This window comes from Typopeltis vanoorti, chromosome 21 (assembly GCF_054136105.1).
Source record: "Typopeltis vanoorti isolate ZY-2024b chromosome 21, IOZ_Tvanoo_1.0, whole genome shotgun sequence".
Taxonomy (NCBI): domain Eukaryota; kingdom Metazoa; phylum Arthropoda; class Arachnida; order Uropygi; family Thelyphonidae; genus Typopeltis; species Typopeltis vanoorti.
Window position 1 is genome coordinate 108,378,841 of NC_143569.1, and position 25,612 is coordinate 108,404,452.

The window sequence follows — 25,612 nt, forward strand, 5'->3', positions numbered from 1 at the left end:
TTGCACAATTAGTGCTACTAATTGATGATCAGTTGGTGTGCCTCCAGTTGATGAAGAAATTGACTGTTTATGACCTTCTCCATTATATTTAAGAAAATCTCATGAGGGCAACAGGATAATGGTTTAATGTCAAACTTTAGTTTACCCCCCCCCCCCCCCCCCAATTTTGTGTGTGTGTGTGTGTGTGCGAGACCAGAATGAGTATAGAATATAGATGTCAAATGAATATGAACGACTTCAATGGCAACATGGAAGTTCTTACTTCCACAGCACATGTTTTGAGCCAAGTTTTGGAGGGGGGAAAACTATTAGGATGAGAGAATTAGTCACAAACATGTGATATGATTGGGCTCCCCTGATCTGTTTCACTAATCAGCATGCGACACACACTCCTGTCATCTATTGATTAGTGAAATGGGATCACTGATAAAAGACTGGTGAAAAGCTGCTGCTATACCAAGAGCAATTCTCTTGGTATAGCAGCAGCCTTTCACCTGTCTTTTATGTTCTCTTCTTGGTAAAATAATAACAGCAGCAGCTTGCCTGAGTTATCTGTGCAGAGCCAGATTAGCTTTCTCCTTATTCTGAGATGAATATAAGAGAAGCAGAAGCTTGGAATGGTGATGTGCCCACTGTCCTTGGCAAGTTTTCATTATAGTATTTTTAAATATCTAGGCACATTTAAATAACAAAAACTTTTAACAACCACTGGAGATTTCCAGTGGTGGTTCAAATAATTAATTATTCAAGGTAAATAAATAATTAATAAAGATCTTTATTCCAGCAAGTATTTATTTGATGAGTGTGGAAATAATAATTCAGTTATGTAAAGAAAGAATAAAAATTATAGAATGCAATCTACCTGATGTCATTATAGTACTGAAAGGGGAGCTGGCATCTGCAGTTTACTGTAAGGGAGAGCTGGTTAGGAACACATCATGAGTGTTAGAAAGAGGATAAGGATCATCTTGCATTCTGGAGAATAAATAACAGTTTGTGTTAAATCATTACTCACTACAAATTCTTTATTATCTCTTCCAGCTTTGTCATTAGATTAGAAAAGGAAAGCCACTTAATGCTCTTAACACATTTCTGAGGACGATGACCGCAATGTCTGGGTATTTTGATTGCAGAAGTTTGAGCTACAAGATTGGAACCATTGCTGTTTAACTTGTATGTTAATGATATTGGCAATATGGATGGGGATATTCAGTTGTTTGCAGATGATGGAAAGTTGGGACAAACTATGAAGAGTAGAGCAGATGTTGTGGCTTTGCCAGAAGACTTGAATAGATTGAGTGAATAGTCATGGGAGTGGAGATGCCAGTCCAATGTTGCAAAATATAAGTTTTTAAAATTTTGGAAACAAAGATGGTATGTAGAATTTATGCTTGGTGGCGATATATTGTTGGAGGTTGAGGAAATAAGAGATCTTGGGATGATGGTGGATAAGCAACTAAATTTTAGAGGACACATTGTGTCCTCTAAATTTTGTCACATTGTGTTCTCAAAATTGTGAGGACAACACAACGAATTCTGGGAATGATGTGGAAGACACTGACTTGTGGAAGTAAGGAGATTCTTGTTCCATTGTGTACGGCTGTGATTAGGCCACACATGGACTACTATGACAGTTTTGGTAACCTGGTTTTCAAAAGGACAAAGAGATGTTGGAAAGGGTCAGCAACTGACTAAGGTAGTTTTTGGTCTCTTGAATGTTGAATATGAGGAAAGGTTGAGAAGATGCAATTTACAGAGTCTAGTGGATAGGAGGAAGAGGGATGTTATGAGACCTACAAGTTAGTCAAGGGTTGTTATAGGATCAATGTTGAGAAGGTTTTACAGAAAACATTGGGAGATCAGGGGAGAACAAGAGGTTATCCCTGGAAGCTGTATAAGGAGGGTGTGAACAAAGGAGTGAAAAGCAGCTTTTTTGCATGCAGAGTTATGCATGATTGGAATGCCTTGTCTGAGAGGGTGGTGTTTAAGGCATGGTATGATGAGCTGTATGTATGGCAAAAAGACCTCCTAGATGAGTCTTTGACTTCATGGGGTCTTAGGGTATTAATAATAATAATAATGATTAAAAATTTGAATAGAGGAATTGATTACTTGAACTTTGAGAGTAATAGAAACAGCAGAATGGACCAATGAATGTTTTTTTTTATATCAAATTCTTTGTGCACTGTATGGTTTCTGCATTTTAGAGCTTTCAATTTGTTATATAGATTTCATTTATTGTTGTGAAAGATTTCCTTTCACAGCAGTCCAGTTTTTTTATATTAGTATTTGTCTCATATAAGCTTGCTAGAACTATTATTATTATTATTCAGGCCTCCATGGAGTCAAAAGACTCATCGTGGGAGGTCCTTTCTAAGAAACACAAGTCTATCAAAACTCATCGAGGGAGGTCCCTCCTAGGAAACACAAAGTCTATCATACCACTCCTTAAATGCATTGACCATTCTTGCTCTCACCACTCCATTAGACAATGCATTCCATGATTCAACCACCCACTGAAGATTCACTAATTTAAAAAAAAAAAAAACACATTTAAACTACAATTCCTTGCATGGTTACAGGTAGAAACCACTCCTCACCCTCTATGTTTGCATTTTCGTGCAATTTTATGATCAAAATAAGATACCATTGTGATCAGTTCTTTGTTCAAATCAGTTCAGTTCTTCATAACTGTTCTGAAGTAACATCTGTAACATTTATTATCGTAGTAAATAATTCCATTAAATTATATTATCTGTTTTTTGTTTTTCATTATTTTTTGCGTGATTTAAGAGTTATTTGCATCATGGAAATTCTATTTATATATATATATCACATGTAATCTCTTTCTCTGTTGCATCATATTGGATCAAAGAAGAAACTGTTTTTGAAGTGTTTTTTCATGATTTACATTGTACTGAAATCAAAGCCTGTTTCTGATATGTATTATGTGATAGATACTTTCATGTCTGCCACCAGGACGCATAAATGTTATCAAAGTAAGTTACCATTTGCATTTGGAAGCCTTTCCAAAAGCAAAAGTCAGATTCATTGATGATTTGCATAGGAAAAGTACCACTGATCACCCTTGTCATATGCTGATTGACATCCAGTTAATCTTTTGCAAATCATTTGCTATAACTTTTTTGTACAACTTTATTAACTATGGGTGTGTTATACTCATCAGTTCCTCACTGAAGATTCACTAATTTAAAAAAAAAAAAGCACATTTAAACTACAATTCCTTGCATGGTTATAGGCAGAATTCATACTTCCAGCATAAAGATATTCAGAGATTTACTGGGTGCATCATACAAGAGGCTTGCAATATATAATTGACCATCTGATTAAAAAAAAATATAGAGACACTCCGTTGTAAGGGATATGCAAGTATTGAAAGGTGCAAAAAGTGGTACAGACCACTACCTGTTACTTTGCATATATAATTGTGCCTGGAAGGAATAGAAGTTGAATTGAGCAGGATGGTGACATCAAGCTAGATGAATCATGATATGTGGTCAGCCTTCTTCAAGGCAAAAGTGTTAGACAATTGTATAAAAGCGGGATCAATTAAAGATTGAATGAAATAAGGACTGAAGTGCTAATGAAATCTATAATCATATTAAAGAGGTTTTTCATGAGGCATCTAAGGAGGTACTTGGTTTTGGAAGGAATATTAATCACAGTGTTGTGTAGTATGTGACAGGAGCTGTTGAGGCCATCACTGAGAAGAAAGAAGCATCTAAAGCTTGGCTTAGTTCTGGAACACAGGATTGGGAAAAGTATTAAGTTATTAAGAGAAAAGTGTAAAACATTGTACAAAAAATGTAAGGAAGAATGTTGGAACAGAATTCATTCTTAAATTAATCAGTCATTAGGATATGATAGGTTGTTAAAAAGGAAGACATTTAACCAGTGTATACCTCCAGTCCTCTCATACGGTTGTGAAACTTAGTCGCTAACAAAAGCACTGGCAAATAAATTAATAATGCAAAGAAAAATGGAGAGGTTGATGCTAGGCATCACATTAAAAGATAAGAAGCGAAACACCTGGATAAGAAGCCAGACTCGCATCACTGACATCATTCTTCACCACAAGTGACTAAAATGGAAATGAGCTGGACATCTATCCAGAAGAGAAGATGAGCGATGGACCACCATACTAATGAACTGGATTCCTAAAGAAGGGAAACAAGGCCGAGGACGTTCTAAAAGAAGGTGGAGTAATGAATTGTCAAAGTTTGTTGGGGAAAATTGGTCAATTATTGTCAAGAACAGAGAAAGGTGGAAAGAACTGGAGGAGGCCTTCATCCAGCAGTGGACCCAAAATGGCTGAAAAGAAGAAGAAGAAAGGTCGTTCAGGCATGGAGAACCACCATGTGCAGAAGACTATCAAACCATAGATCACATTTAGTGAGGTTTGTACCCGTGACAGACTGGATGAATCATTTTAAGGATCTTTTGAGAGAAAATAGGTAAGAATACATTGAGGGAGGCAGAAATGGTGATTTGAGTGTACCAGATCTAGTTAATCCATTTTTGAAAAATGAAATGTGAAATGCCTTGGTAAGGTCACGTATTGAGAAGGCATTTTGCCCAGGAGAAGTATCCATGGAATTGTGCATGTATGGAGGTGACCACCTGCTAAGAATAACAAAACATTAAATCAAGTTATATAAGGAAATGTGATTGCTGATGAGTATCATTATCATGTATAACTGCCATCATTAAAAAAGGGTAATGAGAACAACCCGTCAAATTAGAGGCATTAGTGTGATTGCCTCCATGAGTAAGTTGTTAAGTAAAATTATAACAGTAAGGTTAGAGAAAGAGTATGCCTTTTGTCTGTCTGATGAACAGGCTGGCTTTATGGATGGAACATCTTGTATCAATAATATTTTCATCATAAGACAAATCATAGAAAAAATAATCACCAAAGGAATTTAATTTTTGTCTGTCTTGCAAAAGCCTAATTCAATTCCCATTAGCAAACTCTGTGTATCGATGAGGAAGAAGAATGTCAGTGAGTCATCAGTTTTATTTATTAAGAGAATATATAGAAAGGTGCAGAGCAGCTATCATGCATGGGGGACTGATTTTTTATCTGAGATTGTAACATCCAAACATCCTGAATGATGATGTGGGATAGCACCTGTTTAAGATTTACCTTGATGCAGCACTAACACATTGGAATGCTTCATGTAGAGCTATGGGAATTGAGATCAGAAATTGTTGCTTACAATCAAGTGATAATTGCTCAAGAACAGAATAACATTGTAATAAATTTAGTTTAATCCTTTATCCAAGTGTGAGTAAACAAAGTTTGTGCCTGTCTTCAGGACTGAGGTAAGGTAGTACAACACCGGGCAAATCGTTGCAAAGGTGGAGCAAGCTAACATCACTCCTATCTCAGTATCTCCCATAATGCAAAACACATCTCCTTGTGGATATGTATAATGTTATGCATTAAGGGAAGGGTCACTACCCAGACTAGTTTCGACCTTTATTGAGGTATCTTCAGTGGGAGTCAGCCCAGACGTGGAGATACCAGGCAGAAGCAATAGCAAGGTCATATTTAACTATACGAGTTGCCAAAAGGTGTGCCACCTTTTTATTAAATTACTCTGGATTTAGAGAAAGATGATGAAAGTTTATTTTTCACTTGGTTAGACTATAATAAATTTAGTTTAATCCTTTATCCAAATGTCAGCAAACAAAGTTTGCACTTGAAAGTATCTTCAGGACTGGGGTAAGGTAGTACAACACCAGGCAACTTGTTGCAAAGTCCGGTGTTGTACTACCTTACCCCAGTCCTGATGATACTTTCAGGTGCAAACTTTGTTTGCTCACACTTGGATAAAGGATTAAACTAAATTTATTATAGTCTAACCAAGTGAAAAATATACTTATATATAAAAAAAAAATTACAGCATGTTGAAAATTTTCTCACCTGATTATTCTGTAAATTAAAGATGCCAAGAAGTTGTATTCTTGATTTAACCCTTAATGCAAGTGTAAGCAAACAAATTTTGAACATAAAGTATTTTCAAAACTGGGCTACTTATATATAGAGGCTAATGACTTCACATCACTTGCCTTAATATTCCATAATGCAGACACATATCCTTATGGTCAAGTATAATGCAATGCATTATGGAAAGTGCCATTACCTAGACTGGTTTTGACCTATATTGGGGTCTCGTCAGGGGTATCCAGACCCAGAAGAGATACCAAGATTGGTAATGCAGCCCACTTGTGAAGATACACTTCACACTCAAACTCTGTTTGATTACACTTGGATGAAGAATAAAACCAAGAATACAATTTTTGGCATCTTTAATTTATAGTATAACCAAGCAAAAAAAAAAAAAAACTGTCAACATCTATCCATGATCCAGAGTAATTTAATAATAAGGTGATATACCTTTTTACTACTTGGATATAGGAAATATATGACTTCTGTATTACTTCAACCTTGTTATCCCTTCTGAGTCTGGCTCCCACTCATGGTAGCTTGCTTACCAGGGAATAGAGAGGTTCTGCTTGGTGGCTGATTTTTGCTTGTCACTGGGTAGAACAACCACTGAGTTTCTAGTCATGGTGTGATTCAAGTCAGGAGTGATGAGTTTATTAGTGATCCTTTAGCATCACTCAGTGAGAGTTCAAGTGATCTTGTAGTTCACTCAGAGCTTTTGGAGAAGTATCCCTGCACTTTTAAATGTACCTCAATAAAGGGCAAAGCCAGTCTCAACAGTGGCTCTTCCCATAATACACACTAACACATTATACACACTCACTCGAAAGAATGTGTGCTTTGCATTATGGGAATTGATGTGGTCTTTAGTCTCTGTATACAAGTAGTCCAGTCATGAAGATACTTCATGGTCAAACTTTGTTTGCTTACATTTGGATAAAGGATTAAACCAAGAATATAATTTCTTGGCATCTTTAATTTGTAGTTTACAGCATGAGAGGTCTAAAAGTTAATTTTACCAAAACAAAATACTTTGTGGTTAGTAGAGAATGCAGAGCCTTAGATTTCCAGTTGGTAAAGTCAAAGCAGTAGATCATTTCAGATAGTTACGATCTATTATTATTATTAGAAGTATTAGGAACAAATGGGAGGAGTTTTTTGGCATTGGTTATACTGCAACCTTGCCAAACACTACAGGCATTAGTAAGACTTGGCTAACAACAGATAATGTAGTTACAGGAATAGAATATGAAGAGTTTAGTATTTCAGGGAAGATAGGATGTAGGGAGAGGTACTCCTAATGATAGCAGATGAATTGCAGCCAAAAAGAAGAGGAGAAAAGTGGGAGGGTGGCTGTTCATTTGAATCAATCTGCTGTGAGATCAAGGCAAAATATGCGCTTGGTTGCTGCTATAGGCTAGGGAATATCTGGAAGGCATGAATCAGCAGATTAGTACAATGAGTATAGGTTTAGTGATTATTATGGGTGGCTTCAACTATAGAGATATAGATTGTAAGGAAGACAGATCACATGATAGAAAGGAAATGGAATTTATACACTTATTGAGAGATAATTACTTGAGGCAGCATGTGATGGAGTAAACTCAAAGTGCAAGAGTATTGGACCTGGTCATAGGATCAGAAGAGTTATCCATAACTAAGTTGGCCACTTTCCATCCAGTTGGGCGAATGTGACACGTGGTCTTGACCTGGGAGATTGTAAAAAAAATGAGGAATATTCTGTCAAGAAGGGGTATATCTGGAACTACAAGACATCTAAAGATTATGTGACTATATCTATAACTAAGTGATTATGACAAGCTTAGTAAGAGGCTCAGTTCTATGCTTTGGCATAAAATTCTTCAAGGGAAGGATGTTAGAAGTGCATGGGAGATAGTTAAGAGATATCTAGAAGAACCAGTATTAAATTGTACACATATGGTTTATTAAATCACTTAAGGAATTGAACAACGTAAATACGAATATAAATTAAATTACACTTTAATAAATATTTCCGATATTTCGGCAACGTCACATTGCCATTTTCAAAAGGAACTTACAAAAAAAGGCACGTGCACGTAGGCAGTACAATTTAATTTATATTCATATCTACATTGTTCAATTCCTTAAGTGATTTAATAATGCATAATCAACATATAAGCCTGTCTACAAGAATGTACACATATGGTAAAGAGGATTAATCAGGTAGAAGTTGGATTGATCAGTGATATCATTAAGTATGACTGCAGAAAAAGAAAATGCTGTAGAGAGTATATAAGGAGAAAGGTGACCAGCATTAAAAAGGCAAAATTGTGTTGGTTGATAAGCAGAAAAGAGGAGATATGATAGAAACATTTAAGCTACTTTGTTTAAGGTTTTACAGGATTGATGCAGGGAAATGTTTCAGCACTTGACTAGAGGACAGAACAAGAGGTCATCCCTAAAAGTTGAATAAAAGCAAGGCTAGTTATTGTAAGTTAGTGAATAAATTAAATGGGTTGCCAGAGTCTGTTGTTAGTGCTTTGTCTGTTAGTGGGTTCAAGGATAGGTATGATAGTGTGGATAGTTTGGGTCTCCCGCAATGAATCTTTGGACTATGTAGAGGTGCTCACACAATAATAATATTATTATTTACAAGTCGGGAACAAGTGAGAAAAATGTAGATAATCATGTCAGTCAAGCTCATAATGCTATTAAGCAATTGAATCTTGTGCTATATAGTCAAGACGTTCAACTGAAAACCAAGAATATGATAAACATGTATTTAGGCTTAGTTGCTGATTTGCACTCATAATAAAATTTAATGGAATAACTACAGCACAAAGAGAAATAATTAAGTAGCAGGTTTAATTGTTTCAGTATTTCATCTCTGTCACAGAGACATCTTCAGGAATACAATATTAAAATTGTAATAACACACATAAAAACATTCAAGAAGCAATTTGTGGAAGAAATGAAATTAGACTATGTAAAGACTAAAGTCTAACAAGGGACACCCTCTGTGGGTATTGCAGATGAATCTTAGTTGTTCGGCGGGAGGCCTAAGAATTAAAGTTTTCAAAATCTTAGTAAGTTTAACAGAACTATATATTTATTAAGATTAGGCTGGTTTTTTAAATCTGCTACTGATTCTAAAAATAGTTCCAAGTTTGTATTTACTGTAAAGGAGCATAATAGTTTTCTTCCGTCTGAATCTGTTCATGGTCAACTAGACACGACTGATCATACTTGTTGCTAGATGTGTTTTCTGTGTTCATCTATGCAGATGTTGGCAGATCTTCCAGTCTGACCATAATATGATAAGTTGCGAGAATGAGGTCCCGTGTAAACACTTGGAACAGAGAGACAGGAGGAAGTGGATCCTCAGGAGATTAGAGAAGGAGAGCCAGCTTCAAATGAAACTTGAAAGCAATGCAGTATATTTCCTTAAAGTTCTGGCTATGTTTTCAGAAATGCCCTGGATATAGGGAATAGTAATGGCATTAATGTAGTATTTATGTTGAGAGAAATGTGAACAGGTGGAAGGGACAGAGAATTTGTAGATTTTTTTGGCATTGTAACCATTGAACATGAAGCTTTTCCAAATAAAGACAAGTTCAGCTGTAAGGGAAGCTTAAGTGGAACAGAGGCTGGAGGCTCTGTTAAAAGTATTTGATGACACCATATTGTTGAGAAGTGGGAAAGTATGTATATATCTATATACATAAACTTTCCTAAATAAACTATATACATAAACTGTTTATATATGTATCTACATACATAAACATATATATATTATAATAATAATAACAACAGCTTACCTTTTTTAGATACTCTAATCACATATCTGCCAAATGGCCCCTTTTCTTTCACAGTGTACAGATAACCTACCCACACAGGATAGGTTATCATATTAACGTATACTTCAATAACATCCCCCTTCTCAACAGTTTGGTGTCATCAAAACCCTTGTCAGTATTCAGTCTCTTCCCATAGGTGGACCTATGGGAAGTTTGAATGAAATGAGAATATCCATGACACATGAATTGTGTCTTGGATATACTAGATAATATTTCTTTCAGCTTATAAGCCAGCAGAGATTACTGACCACCTGTAGAGAAACAGAAGAAAGAACATGTCCTAATAGGAACACTAAAGAGCCCATAGCGATAGCTGAATATCTTGCATCCAGAAATTTCTTGTTTTGATTTTTATCTTTCTGACTGATTAGCAGACATCCAAAACAGTTTATTCTGATATTGCTTTCCTAGGTTGCATAGTATTTCATGAACATTAATTTCTCCAATTACCCAATAATACATAGTCCTGATGTATAATAATCTGGAAATAATATCATCATAATGCTAATTATGAATATAGACCATATTGGTCTGTTCCAATCTCATTATCCATCTAATATCCTCTTTTGAGTTCTACCCAGCCTTATCTTTCCAATTGGTTTATATTTTATTAATTGGAAATAATATAAATCAGAAAATGTACATAATTTCATGATGAGGATGATATCCTGACAGGAAGGAGATGGACAAGTATGATTTGTTTTCATGATGATTGAAATGGTAAAAAGAGAGGTGGAGTGCTATTGATGATAGAAAATGAATTACGTTGATACAAGTAGAGATGCAAGTGGTGAAATAGTGGGTGGTTTTGAGGCAGTATGTTCATTCCATCTACTTTGGTTCTATTGCACAGCTTTTCTCATCAAAGTATTGATAAGAAAAGAGCTGCAGGTTATTACAAAGATTGCAATCTGCAGCTCTTAAAAAAAAGATCGCCATATTACTTTTCTCTTGACCCCTGCCTACACGTATTTATCATATTGAACCTTAAACTCCTTTATATTCACAGCATCCAATTCTTGTAATGGGCTCCACTCACCCACACAATTCTTTGTATATAAAACTTACTCACGCCCTTCTTCACCACACCTTTACACAACTTTCAGGAATAGCCTCTTGTTTTTTGATAAAATCCCTTCACTAACTTAAATATTTATATCATATCACCTCTCGTCTACTTTTCCTGCTAGCTCTGCAATTTGCATTTCTTTAAATCCTCTCCATAATCACAATTCTAGAGCCTGGATATTGTCTTGGTTACTCATCTCAGTGCCTTCACCACTGTTTCCATTTCAGTAGAGTAGCCCATATCACATTGAAAACTAAGTAACCAAATCTAAGTACAGTAATCCACATGTGAGGCCAACTACAATGGATTTCATAAATTAGACATGAGCTTCATGCTAGAGTATTAGCGCACACACAACTTTTGTTGTTTACAGTTAATAAGGATAATACTTTCCCAAATGTTTGAAACAGTGAGGAAACAGTTATTTGCAAACAGCATGGAAATTAAGCAACAGAAATTTTCCAACAGCATTGAAGCAAGCCTATATCTGGCTCATCCCTAAAGAGTGAGTTAAAAGTCAGCCATTAAGCTGTCATCCCTTTGCCTTCACCTCAGATCTTTCAAAACAGTGGATATTATCATCAACAGCCAACTTCTTCAACTTGGAGTCCCACTAATCTCCTTACAAACCTTATACATCCTCTGGACACTAACAGAGAAGAGCTTGAAGAAACTCATGTAGTTACTCCAAACATTTCCATAATATAGCAAGTCTTCTTTTTTACAAATGTTTGATTTATGCAGATTTAAACTTTTACAATCTGATATTTAGCCATATTCGTTTTATTTTTGTGTCCCAGCTACGCATTTAAAAACATACAAGAATAACTGATAACTGTTGAACAAGAACAAATTCTTATATGATCTGCCCAACGTTCACCCCCTGTCATCCACTCTGTTGAACCAACTCTGACCTTAAGCACTCATATGTTTAATTTATTGTTTGCATAAGCTTTTCTATAAGTAAAGTTATGTATTACATTGTATTCACATGAATATTTGAATATAAATAACTGAAATATTTAATTCTCGTAGAAAGACTTAGACGTTGGTTGTACATGCTTATTAAATTACTTAAGGAATTTACAATGTACAATTGATATAAATTAAAATCCAAATTTAATCTATATTCCAATATTTCGGCAACATCACGTTGCCATTTTCACAGGAACTTAAAGACACGTGCACCCAGGCACTACACACACAGTAACTGAGGACAAAGCAGGAAGCTGTTGTTTCTCCTAAAAGACCTGATGGTGCCCCCTAGCCGGCTATGTAGGTATTCTCGACCGTTGGACTGAAGGTCTTCTGATGCAAGGCTCCCAAATTTGGGACAGTCTCATGCAACCAAATTTGTTGAGGTTTGGCATGTTTCTTAGGGCTGAGGCTGATTCCATAAATAGCATTTCAAATTTGAATTTACTATGGTGTATAACTGTGGCTTTCTTCCACCGTATTCTGTGGCGAGTATCCAGAGCATGGTCTGCAAGACCAGAGTGGCTGTACTGGTAAAAATGGTTGTAGTCCTTGTGTTCTGAAATTTTGATATTTGCTGTCCTGCTTGTTTGGCCAGAATAGGACGGCTTACAGCTGCAAGGGACCTGGTATACACCAATTAGGTCTAAGGGAGGTGGTTGGTCTTTAGTGAAGCAGATAAGGGGTGCCAATTTTTTATATGGCCTGTAACAAGAGGTCAAGTTATGTTTTTTAGGATTTTGGTAATTTTTTCTGAGGTGCCTCGGATGTAGAGAATGGTGATGGATTTAGAATAATGCTTGCTGTGTGTGGGGGGGGTTTAACTGGTGTCAATTTTATTTGGGGGGGGGGGGGTCATTGGCTGAGAAAGTGTTGAGGATGTGGTTTAGTTCAGTGGTTAGGGCATTGTCATTTGAACAGATAAGTTTAGCCCTGTTTTATAGCGTCTTAATAACTCCATATTGTTGTGAGGGGGGTGGGGGGAATTGTTGGTGAATGTATCTGCCTGTATGGGTGAGTTTTCTATAAACTGAGAAAACCAAGGTTCCATCAGGCTGGCAGGTGACTAGTGTGTCTAAGAAAGGGAGGCTATTGTTGATTCTGGGGTGTTGGTTGTTTAAGTGTGTTAGGAAGGAGAGGAGTGTATCAGAGCCATGTGGCCAAAGAGTGAACACATCATCAACATAGCGAAGCCATATGGTTGGTTTCTGTGATACAGAGTTTAAGGCTTTCTCTTCAAAAGTCTCCATAAAATATTTATACATGAAATATTTAATGAATAACACTCTCCAGTAAAGCATATTCATGTGAAGATAACAAAGAGAAGGGAAAGAGTAATGGAGGTGACACCGACAGTCACTAGTCCTGTGCAGAAAATTACCTACCTATACCACTTTACCCACATACATTGTAGCAAATTTTTATTTTCTTTAAGAGGATGGATAAAGAATACACATTTGTTCAATGCTATTTTCATACATTATTATTATTATCCTTCTTTATAGGCTCTTTAAAGTCTTATGACTTCTTTATAGTCTCAGCAGATCTATTTCCCTCAGTGCTGGACATTCGTGTGAGGAGAGGGGCAGAACTGACAACTGACTACCACCTTGTTGTTTGCACTCTATGGCTTCAGAAACCAGATGCTACCATCAACGCTGGTAGGCCTAAGCAGCTATACTGAGTGAAATGGGAGGCACTGAAAAATGAGACTGTGAGGAAGAATTTTGCAGATGACATTTCCTCCAGGTTCAAAGAGATTCCCAAGCATACTGCAGATGTTGAGGAGGAGTGGGAGCTGTTCAGAACTGCTGTCACTGCCTCTACACTCTCATGCTGTGGCAGAAAGCGGCTCGGCGTGGTGAATGGCAGTGAGAAAATGACACCTTGGTGGAACCAAGAGATCCAAAAAGCTGTCTGGACAAAAATGGAGGCCTACCTAACATGGCTTAGGGTCAGGTTACCTGAGATGCGTTTCCAGTACACTGAGGCACGAAAAGCTGCTGCTGAGACAGCAGAGCAGAAGGCTTGGGAATCCTTTGGAGAAAGATTAGACCCATCTTATGCAAATACAAACAAAGTATTCTGGCAGACCATCTGCTGCCTTCGAGAGAGGAAATCGTGCACAGCAAGGGCAATTAAGGCCTCTAATGGTGCATTTTTAACAATTGAGAAGAATATCTTCCACAGATGGAGGGAATACTTTGAAAGCCTTCTTAACCCAGGTGGCCCAGCAATTGTGAACATTCAAGAGGTGCAGATCGAGGTGATGACTAGTCTCACAGCAGAAGAGGTTCCATTTAGCAAATTGGGCAAGGCTGGTGATGATGAAATTCGGCCTGAAATGCTAAAAGCCTTAAATCGAGATGGGGTTCTCTGGCTGAGTCGAGTGTGTCAGGCAGCTTGAATATCTGGGCGAGCACCAAAGCAACGGCAGACAGGCATAATAATAACAGTCTTCAAGAAAGGAGACCAGAGAGATTGCAGCAACTATTGTGGCATCTCTCTGCTCAGCCTGCCTGGGAAAGTGTATGCTAGGTGCTTGGAAAGATGGTGCAGGAGCATAGTTGAGTAAAAGTTCCAGGAAGAACAATGTGGCTTTCGTCCTGGTAGAAGCACAACTGACCAAATCTTCACTTTAGGACAAGTCTTTGAGAAATCTTGGGAATATGCTAAGACTGTCTACACATGTTTTGTGGACTTGAGAAGGCATATCACCAGGTTCCTTGGGATAAGCTTTGGCAAGTAGTACAGGAGTATGGAGTGGATGGCCAACTATTAGCTGCCATCAAGTCCCTGTATGAATGCCTGGAGATTTGTGTCAGAGTAAACAGTACAAAGTCTGAACCTTTCACAGTCTCCGTTGGCCTCTGCCAAGGATGTTTTCTGTCACCTCTCCTTTTTATAATATTTATGGATTGGATTGAGAGGCACAGCTGAGGCAGTGAGTGTGTCAGAATTGGAAGATGTAGCATTGGACGTCTGCTTTTTGCAGATGACCTAGTTCTGCTTAGTTCTTCCGCAGATGACCTTCAGCAGACCCTGGATAGGTTTATAGCTGTTTGTGCAGAAGCCGGAAATAAGATCAGTGTGGCCAAAGCTGAAACATTTATGGTCTCAAGACAACCATTCCAGTGCACTCTACATGTGAATGGAGTCCCACTGAGGCAGGTGGAGAAGTTTAAATATCTTGGGTCCATATTCATGAGTAGTGGAAAGTGGGACAAAGAGCTAGATAGTCGGATTAGCTCAGCAAGTGCAATATTGCGGGAGCTCTTGGCCTTTCGGTAGTATTGAAGCAGGAGTTAAGCCAGAAGGCAAAGCTGGCTGTCTTCAATACAGTCTATGTCCCCATCCTCACCTATGGTCATGAGAGTTGGGTAATGACCAAAAGAATGTGGACACAAATCCAAGCGGCTGAAATGAGGTTCCTTTGAGGGGGTTGCAGGGCTGACAAGACTCGACCAAGTCAGAAGCTCTGCAATTCGGGAAACCCTCAATACTCAAGTGTTGCTTCTCCGTGTTGAGAGATCACAGCTTCGTTGGTACGGGCACCTGGTTAGAATGCCACAAGAGAGGCTCCCCAAGCAGGCCCTCTTTGCCAAGCCAGAGGGTGGGAGGCCACGTGGAAGGCCAAGGACTCGCTGGGTAGATTATATCCAAAACCTTGGGTGGACACATTTGGTTGTCCCAATAGAACACCTGAGCTTGGTGGCAGAGGATCGTGACCATTGGAAGTTCCTCTTACAGCTGCTTCCCCCACAACCAAGTTAGGAAAGGTAGGTCTTGAAGATGAATGAATTATTATCCTATGACCCCCATGGAATCAAAGACTCATCTGTGTATATGACCTTTTGTTATACACACAGCTCATCATACCTTACCATAAACACACTCAAATTATCTGCAGACACCACCCTCTCATGCAAGGCATTCCAATCATTCACAATTCTGCATGCATAAAAAACCTACTTCTCACTCCCCTGTTCACACCCTCTTTATATAGCTTCCAGAGATGACCTCTGGTTCTCCCCTTATCTCTTACCATTTTCTGTAAAACCTCTTCAACATTGATAACCCATTACTAACTTGTAGGTCTCTATCATATCACCCCTCTTCCTCCTATCCACTAGATTCTGTAAATTGCATCTTCTCAATCTTTATATTCAACAATCCAGAGATCAGAAACTAACTTAGTCAGTTGCCTCTGGACCTTTTCCAACATCTCTTCATCCTTTTGAAAACCAGGTGACCAAATCTATACATTGACACAAATCATGCTAATTGATGCCTTGGTCCATCATATATTATTCACTATTTGCAAATGTTTTCATGATTTTATTTTATTCGCAAATTGTTTTCTTGATTTTATTTATTTTTTTCCAGTAGCATTTTTAAAAGGTTGTATATTCTAGGTTTCATTTAGCAGTATGGTAAATTACATTACTGCACACAAATATCTGTAACTCAATATTTAGAGTTTATTGTTCTTAGTTGATAGCTGCCGGCCTGGCTGGCTGAGTGTTTAGCATACCTACTCTCCAAACCAGGCTGTAGGTTCGAATCCTGCCATAGGCATGAATGATTGTAATCATCTTTAGTAGGAAGATGAATATCATTGTCCAGTGTGAGACCACCGTCCTACTTATTGGAGGTCTGAAGTGGCTTGAAAAAGTTCCATGTTTGGTCTCTAGAGCATGGTTTCCAGATTTTATAAAAAATAAATCAAAAATACAAAAAAAATCTTCTTTTTTTAAGTGCTATTTCCTAACGGACTTCAATGACCACCTTTGCAAATTTACTTCTGTCTTTAGTGGCTCTGATTAAGAGCTTTGTGTTCAGTTTAGTCCAGTTTATTATATTGTCTAGCCATTATATTTTTCTTCTTCCAGGTTTTCTTTTTGTGTTGATTTTAACTTTAAGTATTAAAAAATATATAAAATGGATAAATATAGAGTGGAAAAAATCCTTAACCCACCGATGGTACAAAACGTACCATAGGTTTGCAAGTAACCTTTTGTGGGTGGGAGCAACATAAAAAAAAAAGTTGATTTTGCAATAATACTATTAGAATTTCTCTAATATCTTCTTGCTTTTTTCTGTAGCCTTTTAGTTTCCCTATAAAACTTTCATAGTTGATGTTTTTTGTAATCACAGGCCACAAAAAATTTGGAAAGTATTCAGTACTGCTGTTCTCTTCCATCATTATTGAAATGAATTTAAAATTTTAAATTAGTTTTGAAATCGAAACTGGATATGAGGAGAGTGAAAGACAACTGTGTAGTAGAAAGAGTAGTTGCTGTGTTACCAGGATATCAATGTTGAGTTGAGCAGGTGAACAAAAATCATGAATAGTATGCCAGCAGAGCTATGTGAGGAGAAAGTATGCAATGCATTCAAGGAGCAATGGAGTTGTATAAAAAAGATGGATTTGGTGTAAATCAACTGGAGAGACTTGCTAGAAACAAGTGTAATAAGTGATGTGAAAAGAAATCACAGGAATTCAGAGGTTAATGTGAATGAGCAGAGAACAGATATGGTGATCTAAGTATTTGTGAATGAAGATGAGAGTAATGTGAGAGATGTGAATGTGAGAACAGGAATGCAAACTGGAGATAAAATGGAGTGGGAGGCAGTCAGGGTAGTTAGAGAGATACAGTGTAAAGAGAGTGGATTATGGAAATATTAATGAATATATGTATGGGAATAATCAACATATGAATCTGTTGGTGCCTGGGATTCATGGATAGTAGTAGTATCTGGGGAGATATATGTAGTAAAGGGTTATGAAGGTGAGTGAGTGAGTGTGAAGCAGTCACAGATGAGGGATGGCATAGATAGCACTGGTTATAGACAAAGAAATGAATTGATATGCTTCTTTATGAATCCCAAGAATATCATAAGGTTGAGGATATTGTTTCATTGAGTGAGTTTATCTGATCAAAATAGTAGCACTAAGTGAAGCATAGCTAGATAATATCCTAATGGGAATAGATATGGCAGGGTATGATGTTTATTTGTTAAGATAGGAAAGGTAAGAAGGGAGTGAATTGTATGCACAATGTTTCAGATTCAAGGGGAAATAGTGGCAATGGTTTTTGAGCAGTAGTGTTGGATTGGAGGTGATAGGATGTGATATTTAATTGCCCATTACTATAGGAAGGGGAGGGTGGAGACAAATGCACAGGCAAAATTGGTTTAGTGAACAAGAAAAGTTATCATTAATGGTGATTTTAATTATAGTAATATTGCTTAGAGTGAAGAGATAGCATCAGGGAATAAGGAGAGCATATTTCTTGAGTTCTTAAGGAAAAACCATCTTAGGCAATATGTAACAGAGAGCTCAAGCGGTTAACAGTCTCACTAATTTAACCCAACCCAATATCATTAACATACAAACTAAACAACAATGGCCCCTGTGGCACACCACTGGTGACATTTCTCTTTCGAGACACTGCACATCCATATACAACTTTCTGATACCTATCCGACAGCCAGTCACTGAACCAACATAGAAGTCTCTTATCCAATCCCATCTGTTTCAGTTTATTTAAGAGCTTGTCATGTGGTAATCTATCAAAAGCCTTTGCGAAATTTAAGTACACCACTGTATATGCATCTCCCTCGTCCAAGGTATTTGTCACCTTGTTATAGTACATAAGTAAGTTAGTGAAACGTGATCTCCTCTTAACAAAGCCATGCTGATAACCACAGAGAATACTGCTGTTCCACTGCTGCAACCCATTTCTGTATCCTACTTCTCACCAATCTCTCCAGGTCCTACACCACAACTCCAGATATGCAGGCCAGCGTATAATTTGAAGCTATAGCCTTATCACCACATTTATGCAGGTGGAACAATTTTACCCTCCTTCCACTCCCTTGGAACCTGTGCTATTGCAAAACTCTTGTTAAACAGGCATGGCAATGCTACTGCATCTTACGGGAATGGGAACTGCCAGTTCCCATTCCCTTAAGATGTGTGGTGATATTTCATCAAATCCTATCGCCTTATTAACATCAAGGTTATTTATTTCCTCAAATATCTCATGCTCGCTTACAATTAAGCTATCCTCTACACTTAAGTTCCTCATGATTCCACCCTGATCAGGATGAAACATCGTTATAAATTGATTACTGAATACCTCAACAATGTCTTCTGCAGCAGTTACCATTCTACCACTTTCATCCCTTAACTTCATCTTTCCATGATCATTCTTCCTTCTACTTGCCATATATCTAAAAAAAAAAAAAACTCTATAGAGTTTTTCTTAACCTGGTTTGCCAATTTCTGCTCATACTATACTTTTCTTTTCCTTACTAGCTGAGTCACTCTCCTCGTTTGTTCTTTATATTCTTCATGTGACTGGTTACCATTATTCATCTTGTACTTTATGGTACTAAAAAGTACCATAAAGTACAAGATGCATTCCATTTCTATAAAGCACTTTATTGTACTTTATAGAAATGGAATGAATACCATTCCATTTCTATTCCCATTGCAATATCATCTTCATTCAACCATGTTTCACTTATTCCAGTGATTTGGGGTAATAAACTCAGTCACTGAAACCATTTCATCCCTTTTATTTCTGATACTTCTGGTATTTGTAAACAAACACAACAGTTCATTTTTAGGTCTATAGCCAGTCCTATCCAAGCCATATGTTGGTTGTGATTTTCCCACTACACCTGCCAAATCACCTTTATCACTGCTTACAACATATACCTGCTCAGTATCCACTTCTCCACCAACATTGCAATATACTCCGTCTTCATACACCCATTCACTGCCACTTTCAGCATTCACTCTCTTTATGCCGTGTCTCCCTGTCCATCCGAGCTCTCCCCCTCTTTCCCCTGTTCCTCTTGTATTCCTGTTCTCTCTTCCTCTCTCACACTTCTACTTCCCCCCCCCCAATTGCCAAGCACTTCTGTCTCTTCAGTACCACTCTCCTGATTTGTCTCTTCATCTCTTCCTTCTGATCTCTAGCATCCATCACACACTGTACTTCCGCACGCTATACTTTCATCCAGTAACACTTTCTCCAGCACACTCACTCGAAAGCATTTAAATGCAACCCATCACGCCTGTGTAATTTCATTCTTCCCTCAAACACATGCCATACATCCACAAACTCCACTCGCTTCTCCTCACACAGCTTCGACAGCATACCATTTCATGATTTTGGCTCTCCGTTGCAACTCATCATCATCATACCTGAGTAACACACTGACATTTTCCTACTACACTGTTATCTTTCGCTCTTCTCAGTAATCTCCTGATATTCATCCTCACATCCTTCTTATGTCCAGTTAGATCATTCGTCCCTACAATCACAACTAACTCTCTCACTCTTTTCTTTCTCATGTCCAATGCCTTATGGACTCTGTCAGTAACTAGCCCTCTAATTATGGAGTCTCCATAACTGCTATCCTGGAATCACTCATCGCTTCTTTCTCTTTGTTCTTCATTCTGTTTTCTTGCATACGTTCATTAGTTTCCACTAGACGCCTAACATCACTCAACATATTCTTCATTTCATTTTTTATTTCCAATATCTGTTTCATTAAATCTTGCATTCTGACAATTTCACTCTCTATCTCGCTTTCTCTCGTTCTTATATCCCTTTGATGATTATAAAAAACTTAAGACACAACTGGGAGTTATAGCATGGAAAGTGGAAGGAGACAGATGCTGTTTGGGCATTTAATAAGAGCTATTTAACAGCAGCATTGTTTGAATGTATTCTAAAGGTGAAAAGGCTAAATAAGGTAGGAGTAAAAGGAAGGGATTAAGAATGAAATCCAGAAAAAGATTGCACTATGGAGGCAAGACAAGATGAATATTGATGATAATCAATTGCATGAAGAGTACAAAGAGCAAGCCCAGGAAGGTGAGTCACTTGATAAAGACCTCAAAGAGTGCAATATGAGCAGAAATTATCCAATCAAGACAAGAAAAATCCTGGTGAGGCCTTTTGATATGTGGCAGGTAGAAGAAAGTGATATTATTGAGTGATAGTGATAGATTAGTAACTGCGGCAGAGGATATTATTATTATTTGGTAACCTCCGTGGAGTCAACAGACACATCGTGAAAAGTCCACTCAACCAGCAACATGTTATCATGATGAGCTTTGAAGTTATTTACACTACCTTCAAAGTTAGTGTAAATGAAATGAAGTTATTTACACTACCTGAGTGTGTTGCACTCACATTGCACTCAGACAATGCATTCCACACTAACAACTCTCCATGTAAAAAATCTACTCCTCACTCCCTTCTTCACCACATCTCTGTACAACTTTCAGGGATAGCCTCTCATTCTTCCCATCTTAACATCCGCCCTTTTAGTAATTTCTTCTGTATTAATCTGATAGAATACCTTAACTAATTTGAAGATCTCTTTCATATGTCCCCTTTTCCTCATATCCACCAACCTCTGTAATCCACATTTTCTCAAATGCTCTTCATAACCAACACTCCAGAGTCCTGATATCACTTTGGTTATTCATCTTTGGATTTTCTCTAGTGTTTTCACATCAGAATGAAAATTAGGTTACCAAATCTGAGCAGAATGGTCCATATGTGTTCTGACCAATGTGTTATATGGATGCACCACCACCTCCTTATCCCTACATGTCAATGTACTTTTTATCATAGCAGCAGTGTGATGTGTAGTCATTGAGACATGTGCAATGTTCCCTTGGAACTTCAGTCCACTGTCCACCATCACTCCAAGATCCCAAATCTCATCCACTTCCTGAAGTGTAGCTCCCAATACAGTATGCCATATATCTCTGTATCTAATAGTGTAACACCTTGCATTTATTAACATTAAAACTGCAACCCCACTCATTTGTCCAAGCTAAAAGTCTATTCAAATCTTCCTGTAGAGAATTAACATCAGCACTACTCCTGATAATTCTACCTGACTTTGCATCATTGGCAAACATTTGAAGATCCCCAGTCAATCCGCATGAAATATCATTAACAAACAAGTTAAACAGTAGGGGCCTAAGAACAGAACTTTGATGCATGGCACTGGTCACCTTCCTTATCGGAGACATAGCTCCATCATACACAACTTGCTGGGATCGTTCAGAGAGAGAGACATTCTCCGATCCATCTAACCAATATACTATCTATTCCTATCCTCTGCAGCTTGTACACCAACTTATCATGTGGTAATCTATCAAATGCTTTTGAAAAGTCCAAGAATATCACTGTATGTGATTCTCCCTTATCCAACACATTTGTCACCTTATCATAAAACATAAGCAAATTGCTAAAACAAGACCTGCCTTTCACAAATCCATGCTGACCGTCATAGAGAATCTTATATTCATCTTATATAGTTGAGATATTCATGGAGCAGTTTGTCAGAGTATTTTATCATCATGAATATGGCATCATGAGAAACTTGAGTATAGAGAATGGTAGAGGATGGACCGATAGTAAGTGAGCAGAAGATGTATGAAGAATTAAGTAAAAGGATGTCAATAAGGCAGTAGGACTAGACAACATATCATAATTTGTCTTGAAGAAATGCTCTGGGGAGTTAATGGCACCAGTGAACATTCCTGTTTAACAAGTCTTGCAACAGGACAAGTTCCAAAGGGTTGGTAAGAGGGTAAAATTGTTCCATTTAAAAAGTGGTGGATAAATAAGACAAACAAATTATAGTCCACTCTCTGTGTCTTTGGGGTTATTAAAGAGGTTGATGAGGACTAGGATTCAGAATTGGGTTGATAATAGCAGTGTTATCTGTTGATGGTCAGCATGAGTCTGATAAAGGGAGATCTTGTTTTAGCAGTCTAGTTATATAATTCAACAAGGTGATGAACTGGCATACCTATCTGACATCCAATTAGTTATTCTGAGTTGGATAGCTAATTGGCTGTCAGATAGGTATAGAGGAGTAGTATCACAGAAGAGGAAGCTCACCAACAGAATGCCATTGGGGTCTGTTTTGGGACCATTATTGTTAACTTTCTTCTTATTATTATTATTATTACATGACACCTTCATGGAGTCCAGTAACTCATTGCTGGAGGACACTACTCTACTCCACTACACATAACTCTCTCTCCTACTACACCTTAATTCTCCTACTACACACAACTACCATTAATGCCATCACCGCCACCAACAACAGTATTTTCTTTATTCCTAACTGAGTATATGCATCTGTTTGCAGGTTCTGTAAATCTGGGAAGAACTATGAGGAGCAGAGCAGATGTGTCTTTACAGAAAGATCCCATTGGCCTGTGTGAGTGGTGCTATCAGTTGCATAGTGCAAAAGTGTAAGGTCTTGAATTTAGTAAGCTAGATGGGATGCAGAGTATATAATTAATGCAGAAATTTTGAAGGCGACAAGAGAGAGATAAGTGATTTGGGAGTGATGGTGGATAGAGATCTGAAGTTTATGGTCACATTGCTAAAATTATGAGCACATCAAAATGGATTATGGCAATGATTATTGATGTGCAGAAGCACAGAGTTGGATGGTTTCTTGGTATAAGGTCTTGATTAGATCGCATGTGGATTATTGATTACTGTGTGTGTGTGTTTTCCTGGTTTTCAAGGTGATGAGTATATATTATTGAGAGGGTCCAGAGAAGATCACTAAGTCAATGTACCTATGAGATATTAAGACAGATTGAGGAAATGCAATTTGCAGAGCATTGTGAATAGGAGGAGGAGAGCTGTTTTGAGAGATATGATTGAGACGTAAATTGGTTAGGGGCCATGACCAGATTAATTTGGAGTAGGAAGAATCAAGGACAGAATTAGAGGATAACTCTGGAATCTATCAGGAGAATGCAAGCAAGGAAAAGAGCAGCAGGCTCTTTGCATTAACAGTGACTATGAGGGAAATGCATTGCCTGAGAATGTGAAGAATGAGTGCAGAAACTGTTAATGAGTTTAAGGCATAGTTTGATGACCTTTTTTGTCTTTTGACTCCTTGGAGATCTGATACTAATAATATTAATAATAACTTTTTTTTTTTTTACTTATTTATTTATTTTTATACTTATATCTCTAAATTTAAGCTATAAAACAAATTTGGAGATGCTAAAAACTTAGTAATTTATCAAATAAAATTCTTATGTATTTATGTTTTCATTTCTAGTGTGAATTAAAAAATGAAGCAACGGTATACAAAAAATCAACTCCAGCAATGAGATGCTTTCAGCATGCCCTTGAATTGGATTCTTGTAATGCTAATCTCTGGATTGAGTATGGTTCTTCAGCATACATGTTGCATTCTCATGCATCTCGTCAGTTGAAGCAGGTAAAGTAGATCTAGGTATAAATCTAGATGGTTTATTCAAGATTTAATAATTATTATTATTTTAATTTTAAAGAATTGAATTACTTAAAGGAATCTGCCTTCCTGTTGGCCAGTAGTTAATATACCTGTTGATTAACATATCTACTCTCCAACAAATTAGAAAGTGGATATGTTAATAAACAGGTTTAAGTTTGTTGCTAGATGGGCAATTTCAGTTTCAACAATTATTTTCTTTAAATGTTTCATTTATTTTTTTTAAAGAATTGTAATTGATACATTCATTCCAGGTGATTTTATTTCCTGTAAGAATTGGCAAGTGCATTTTAACAAAGTTTCCATTTTCTCAGATGCAATTTGAACAATACACACACACACATACATACACACAAATTATTTGGTTTCTGCCCTAATGACTGCATTATAAACAGGTTACCACATATTTTCTGCAACTGAAAATGTGAAAGGTGATGTTAGGATGATGTATTTAGTTAGATGCTGTGGTGCTACAATAAAACTTTGTTTTGTTAGCATGTATTCAGTATAGTGTCTATGGGTAGGGAAGTATATGTTAGGCTGTAGGATTATTTTCATTCCATTTGTTTCTGATGATACTAAATGTCACTAAATATAGTACATAGGCTATAAATATCTCTGTACTATAATTAGTAACTATAAAACTACTTGTTTTTCTTTTTTGCAGTATGGTATTTGTTGGTGATATTTTTCACTATACAGTAACAATTTCATTACAGTTTTCAGAAATAATAGACACAGTGACTAAAAATCCATCTATTCCTGAATAAAAAAGAATACTTATATGTTTTATAAGAAGAGGATTGCATCTGGTGATCCCAACAAAATATGCAGGATATCAATGAATGATAAGATAGAAGAGCCACTGACGAAAACGTGTGATGAATCTAGAATTCTTGAACAGTTATCCACTTGTTGGAATTATCCAACAAGTGGATAATTCCAACAATGAATGTCATTGTCTTTTATACTTAGAAAGCATTTCTGCCGCTCAGGAATGTGAGCCTCCAGATAAACAAATGAAATCCAAGAAATTCATTATTTATTCATTCTTTTCTGGCATGTCAACCCACATGCTAGAAAATATGAAGAAAAAAAACTAGATACTGTCAGTTTGAAAATGAAACAACTGCATATTGAAGAGGCAAGAGTGCTTGGCAGTGGAAATGATAATAGTCTGAGCGAAGAAGAGAGAACGAGAACACAAGAGGAACAGGGAAACTGGGGGAGTCCAGGTGGACAGGGAAACATGCCATAGGAAGAGTAGATATTGAAAGTAACAGTGAATGTGTGTATAGAGATGGAATATATTGTGATGCGGGTGGGAAGTTGAGACTGAGTGGATATATGTGGTAAGTGATGATAAAGGTGATTCGGAAAGGGCAGGTGTAGTGTAGAAATCACGACCAACCAGTGGCTTGG

General features: G+C 37.3%; 1 protein-coding gene across 3 annotated transcripts in view; it reads left to right on the forward strand.

Moving 5' to 3' along the window:
* LOC150095180 (calcineurin-binding protein cabin-1-like) overlaps positions 1 to 25,612 on the forward strand; it is a 1,028,489-nt gene that overhangs the window by 677,552 nt on the left and 325,325 nt on the right. For all 3 annotated transcript variants that reach the window (XR_016550194.1, XM_090411711.1, XM_090411712.1), the window contains exon 32: positions 23,996 to 24,157. Coding sequence is in view for 2 of the 3 variants with exons in the window: in XM_090411711.1 (XP_090267837.1) it covers positions 23,996 to 24,157 (162 nt within the window). In the remaining variant the exon portion in view is untranslated. The remainder of the gene's footprint in view (positions 1 to 23,995; positions 24,158 to 25,612) is intronic.